General features: G+C 28.8%; 1 protein-coding gene across 1 annotated transcript; it reads left to right on the top strand.

Annotated features, from left to right (window-relative positions):
- The first annotated feature begins 3,009 nt into the window (after positions 1 to 3,009).
- LOC132925588 (uncharacterized) lies at positions 3,010 to 6,479 on the top strand. The gene is made up of 5 exons (XM_060989973.1): positions 3,010 to 3,294; positions 3,370 to 3,812; positions 3,900 to 3,981; positions 5,981 to 6,103; positions 6,167 to 6,479. The coding sequence occupies exons 1-5, from the start codon at positions 3,010 to 3,012 to the stop codon at positions 6,410 to 6,412; spliced, it is 1,179 nt and encodes a 392-aa protein (XP_060845956.1). The 3' UTR covers positions 6,413 to 6,479.
- The last annotated feature ends 269 nt before the right edge of the window (positions 6,480 to 6,748 follow it).

Genomic DNA, 6,748 nt, shown 5'->3' with positions numbered 1-6,748 from the left:
TCCTGTATTTGAATTTGAAGGTCTAAGTAATAATATTTATGATACTTCTGGTGCAATTATTCATAAAGGCAATATACCAATAAATCAACTATCTACCAAATCAAACAGCATTGTCAAAAAACTAAATAGTTATGAAAGTTCATATGATGATTGTAATGAATTAGCTCGGCCTTTATTGCCAATCTCCCCAAATAATGTTTCTGGAATGGTAAACAATAATATAAATTTTATATTTCTATATTATTTTTTAGTTTTTTACTCACATATTCTGATACTCATAATTCTTCTTTTTCTTAGAAACAATATGGTAATAATAGAACTAAAATTTGTAGTATTCCAGTTCATACAAATTTAAAAAGAGAACCCTATGTTAATCATAGTAAAATAAACAACTCTGTAAAAAATGTTTTTGAACAAATATATTTAAATATGGACTCTGTGCGGTTTCCTTCAAAATGGTGCAGACTTATTCCTGGAAATAGTAAAAGTGTTTTATATAGTAAAATTTTATTGCGAGAAATTGATTTAAAGCCATACTTTGAGCGATCAGTAAGCATCGATGAAAAAGCAACAATAAAATGCTCATATTTGAATGATACAATTCAAATTAGTCATTTCAAATTGAATTCCAATTTGATACAAAATAATATACAGGAACTAGAAGATGTAATTTGTAAGGTGGACAGTGCTTTAATGTGTGAAGGAATTAATATACCAACAGAAGCATTAAAATATAAATCAAATACATTATGCATTGATAGTAATGGCCAATTTCGACATATAGGATGTTCATTAATAGTTAATGAAGAATTAAATGATAATAAAATAATTAAACATTGTAAATTTTGTAAGATAGCATTGATTAGGTGCCAAAGAAAAAACTGCGCATGAAATACACACATAATATTGTAAAACGTGTTCGTTTACTATGTACACCAAGTAAACTTGAAAAGATTAAGTTACTTCGTAAACGTAATACACCACGACTGCCCGATCGCTCCGTTTTTGTCGTCGCCGTCGACAATTTAATTATTAATTTTTGTCGAATCGGTATTTGTTGACTCTCGCTTCGTATATTTTGTTATATATACAACATTACAACAAAGGCATCGGTATGTATACTGTATGTTTTATATGTTTATAAGTAAGTAAGTTGAATATAATATACATTATGTTAGTAATACAAGACGTATAATCTAATATGCCTGTAGCGTTCTGTGTTTCAGTGTTACCACTACACTCAATGGAAGTTGATACATTATTGTACATCTTCTCTACAATAAATTCAATAAACAAACTTAATTTATCAGTAAAAAAGAATCAAAATCAAAAACATGATTGATAAATTAAATCATAACTGCGGGTTTATAGCCTTTCTACGCACATAATGCAACTATACTGTCTATACATTATACTATTATCATTATTATTATACTTAATAATTGTTATTGTGTATTATAATTTAATAAGTAATGCTGATGCCTGAACCAGATTATAATATCTACTATAAGTTTATAAGTGACGGATTGACGCTCGATCAAATATGTCCCTTTCTTGGGAAAATTACTGTGATGAAATGACGGTACGCCGTATTATACTGTATTATGGGAGATGTCCATCACCATAGTCCGTCATATTATGACATTTTATACGCGCATTATATAATTTTTAAATCAAAATATAATATATGAATTCCAAAATACAGAAAAATCGAGTAGTAATACAGTAGGCTTAATTAATTGTGTGCCATAAATATTATTTATGTAAAAATACTAATGATTATGAAATATTGTTAAATGTTGTACTGTATAATACAAGAGACGTTAAATCGTAATAATTACAAAACATCGTGTTTGATTCAATTACGGTATAATATTGAAAAAATATTCATTTATGCATTACGATTTGAGAATCTATGTAGTACAGATATCTAACACATTTTCTCCAAATTGGGAATATAATTAATTTTGATTTATAAATTATACATGAGAATATTTAAAGGTTTGGCACATCACACTTAGTACGAGTGCCGCAATTAGTAACATAATGTACGGCAGCAATCAATAAAAGATTAGATGAAATAATAATAAAATACTTAAAATAGTAAAAAGGAATGTAATAATAACGTTATATAATAATAGTGATATAATATGTACGATATGTAATAATGCGCTATACACGAACAATGAAAATTAAAAATTTATAATTAAATTTAAAAAAAAATGTTTTGTTCCGTAAGATTACAATGTCTGTTTAAAAGAAAAAAGGCGCGCTGTCAATTATCAAGAGCTCCGTGTACGATGGACGGTGTTACCACTAACCGCTCGTTAGTACAGTGGCGCGCACATCGGTAGACGACGACTAACGCGCGTAGCGTTGCTTAGCATCAGCAAATACTATATACGATATATATACGATCGTATATAGTATATACTATTGATGCCATATTTGTAGCGTCCCGTCCTCGCCGCCACCACCATTCGGCATTCGTCAATCGTTATACAGTAGTGTACGCCGCCGCAAACAGCAAGTCATTCTGGACGACGTTTGAGTCTGTAGAACGTGTATTTTTTGTTTCCAGTTTTTATTTTTTTTTTATACCCGCGTTCGCCCCGGCATTGCAGCTTCGTTGCTCGTCGTCGTTCACTCGTTCGTCACTTATTAGCCGCCATTCAGCAAACCGCTCGTCCGCCTACATATTTCGATATAGGTAGCCATTGGACCAGCTCCAACGGAAAAGTTTTGCCCGGTGCACGCGTTGCCGTCGTTTCGTTTACAACGCTTTGATTGTTCGTGTACGAAGTTTTCACAAGTGTACGACCACAAGACGTGCTATATTGTATAGTTTTTAACATAATATATATATAAGAAAAGTATCAGGTATGAATTGAACGTTTTAAATGTATAATTTTATTTTATGATGCATTTGATATTTCATTAATTAATGAAATATACGGTTATACATGTCACTTGCAAAAATAACGCTAAAAGGACTTTTTTCTAGATAAGATGGATCTCTGTTTTGTTTGTGACGAAGAATTGGAAGGACGTTATATAAGATTAGCCACTACTCGAACATCATATGGTAATGAGTTACTTCTAGAAAAAATTTCTGGGGTCCTTGGAGAAGAGTTTGTTGTTGTTGTCAATAATGACCATCTCGCGTGCAATAACTGTGCATCGCAATTAAATCAGATTGACAAGTTAGAAATGGATTTGAAACTTGTTAAAAATGCAATGTTGTCATGCATAAGGAAAAAACATGGAATAATAGTTGCTGATGAGGATGTTGAGGTATTTATTGTACTAACAATAATCTATCTATTCTGCACTATTTTGAAATTCATTTTTTTTTTATCTTTAACTTAGGCTATCATAATGGACAAGGAATATTTGAAGGATGTCGATTCGTCTAAAGTTTCAAATCTTTTGAAAATGAGCGGACCTCCTAACCTTCTTATTCAACAGGTTAAGAGACCAATTAGATTTTTAAATGAACGTCCTAGACCACAACAAGTATTTACACCACAAGTATCTACATCACAACAAGTATCTACACCACAAGTATCTACACCACAGCAAGTACCGAGGCCACAACAAGCACCAAGACTGCAACAAGAATCAAGGCAGCAACAAGTACCGAGGCTACAACAAGTACCAACGCCACAACCATCAAAGGAACAGTTATGGGTAATGCCGCCACACCAAGTACAGAACTCACAGCTACTACTGAATCAGCAACAAATTAAAAAACAACAAAATGGTGCTAACAGTTTAAAAATACACAAATCAGATGCAGATGCACATGTTCAGTATGTAAATCATATCTGACATTTTATTATGTATATTATTTTGAAGATATTATTACTTTTTTTATTTAAAAGATACTTTTATTTTAGAAATTGCGTGCCTCAATCAAATAAAATAGAATCGGGAAAACCTATCAAAATCAATCAAAATGCTGTTAAAATATCAACTCCGGTAATAATAAGAAAAAATATGCTTTTGCTATACATTTAATATGCAATTGATGAATATTTTTGTAGTACTTATATTTTTCTTTTGTTTGAATTTATCGCATTTTTTTTTTATTATGCATGTAATTACAAACTGAGGTTTTTTTTATTTATTCAGATATTTTTCAAATTTTTAATTTTTAACTGAATTATAAATCAAATATAGTGTAATTGCTAAAAAAAATTACTACTATAAGACCTTTTGATAAATAAAATATGAAACTAACTTATAGTTGTGTTTGATGGAGCGGCTCTGATCAGTTTTTGATTGTGAATTATATTGGTTAAATAAAACATATTTATTTAATAATTTTATATTTAATATAAAATTGTATTTTTCATTTGCAATAAAATATTTTATTACTAATAATAAAATTGAAATAAAAACTATTATTAAAATGTTTTTTTTAATTATGTTTAAAATTATAAAAAAATTTAAAGACGTATATCAGTGTTTTTAAGCGTATAAGTGCATGCATATTTTTGTAATTTTTAGAGCATACATTTCTGGGCCCTTCTAATAATTTTTTATTACTACCTTGTGTAATTATAATATTTAACAATATGTTTTTAATATGTATAATATAGTATATTATAATCATAGAGTATATTAAACCCTGGCACACACTGCAACTTTTGTGGGCCAAAGCACCCAATGGCTTAATCAAATTGTCTATATATTAATCGTAATAAATATACGAGTACTACATAAGTCAATTTTAAATTATATTATAAAAGAATATTTGTAAAATTAGAATTATTCACTATGTTGGACTCTTAAGTTTAAAGCCTGTATACAATTTAACGTATAGATGTGTGGTAGCTAATATTAAATTATTATATATTAATAATTGTTATGAGTACTGTATATTGAGAAACTTATTATTCAATATTTTACTAGTGATAATCTTTTATTGATAACACTATTAATTTTTTTGTTATATTTTAACTTTAATGTTAACCCACTACTACTTTCGGAAATGTGTGATGCGTGCAATTTCTATTTTTTTATTATATGTTTATTATAAGTACACTAGAGTGTTGATTATCCAAACTAATTGGAACCAAACGAGGTGCAAATAATCGATTAGTATTAATCAAACAAACATTGAAAATTTTAAAATAAAGTTAAAAACTAACTTACTAGATATAATACTAAATATAATATTCATACATAATATAAAAAATATAATAAAAATATATGTAATGTATTTATTTGAAATAATAATCAATTTTTTTGTTGCTAAATTTAAGTATGTAAAAACATATTATCTACATGGGAGTGAGCTATAGAAAATAATAAAATAATCTCGCATTTCATAATATGTAAACGATAAAAGGAACATAATAGTCATAATGAATGATAAAACTAAATTAAATTAAATTAAAAATAAATTTGTACACAAAAGTTTTGTAGTATGGATAATCGACGCTCCACTGTTTATTAATAGGGCCAACAGTAATAAAATGTGGGAACTACTTATTTCTATAGTCTGTGCACGACTATGATTATAATATACATATTATGTTAATGCTAGGATTAAACCCACACAACGTACATTTATCAAGTTATTGCAATAACATTATCAAAGATAATTTATTTTAGTTGTGAATTAAAAAGTAGTAATGGTATTTATTGTTTTTTAAGTGTAATAACAGATATTAATAACGGTTAAGTGTATCATATTCCGCACTGATGAGGAGATGCATTCAAATGTGTTGTCTTTGTCTTATAATCAATTACAATTTCAGTTAATGCTCATACGTTTTTAAATTAAATATATTTGGTAAGGTATAGCATAACTACTAGTCAATAAATCAATATAAAAGATAGTGGTGACAAATATAATATTGTGGTGAGAGAATCTTTCATCACGTGGTCAATGACAAGTTAATAACAAGCATTTAATTTGATCTCATGTATTTATAAATTATAAACTTAATTATTATTAAATTTTATGTAGTTACCGCAAAAGAAGAGTACATCAATTTTTAGATGCCAAATATGTGCCAAAGCTTTTGACAGCAGGGGGCGTTGTATTGAACACATTCAAAATGATCATAAAAAGCCAACTTTAAATAAGTTGGTAAGTGAACAATTTGAAGTCTTAACAAACCATTATATATTTATTGAATGATTTTATTTTTAGGAAAAAAGAATAGAAAAATCTGGTCCAAGTACTTCCAATCTCATAAAAGTTATTTCTAAGTCGAAGTCTCATTCAACTAATCATAAAGTGGAGTCTCCTATGAATGATAATCAACTGAACAATAAAAAATGTACTGTAGATATTGATATGCCGTTGAAAGACAGTGTGCTTGTTGAAAAATCTGAAGAAGAAAAGAAAACTGAAAGTACAGGGGAAGATGGAGAAATTGAAAACTCAGAAAGTTAAGATAGTAAAAGAAGCCGAAACTCTTAGAAAAATTATAGTATATAGTATGTGGCATCAACGTTTGGTTATTTGTTGTTCGTCTGTTGCCGACAATCGTAGTCAGTTTCGTAGTTCGTCCGGATAAAAATCCATTATTCGATCAACTGTGTTACTGGGTCATCCCCATTGGACTGCTACTGGTAATATGATTTGCATATAATTATTTAATATTATATTTGTGCTTATTTTAATTCTTGTCTGTTACGGACTGGAGAAACGTCTCCACCGAATGTGTGTGTGTGTGTGTGTGTGTGTGTGTTTGTGTGTACAGGGTGCTCAACAAGTTTGGAAACGTTC

The sequence above is a fragment of the Rhopalosiphum padi genome, chromosome 3 (genome assembly GCF_020882245.1).
Source record: "Rhopalosiphum padi isolate XX-2018 chromosome 3, ASM2088224v1, whole genome shotgun sequence".
NCBI lineage: Eukaryota > Metazoa > Arthropoda > Insecta > Hemiptera > Aphididae > Rhopalosiphum > Rhopalosiphum padi.
The sequence above is the reverse complement of the archived record's forward strand: the minus strand, read 5'-3'. Positions and strand labels throughout refer to the sequence as shown.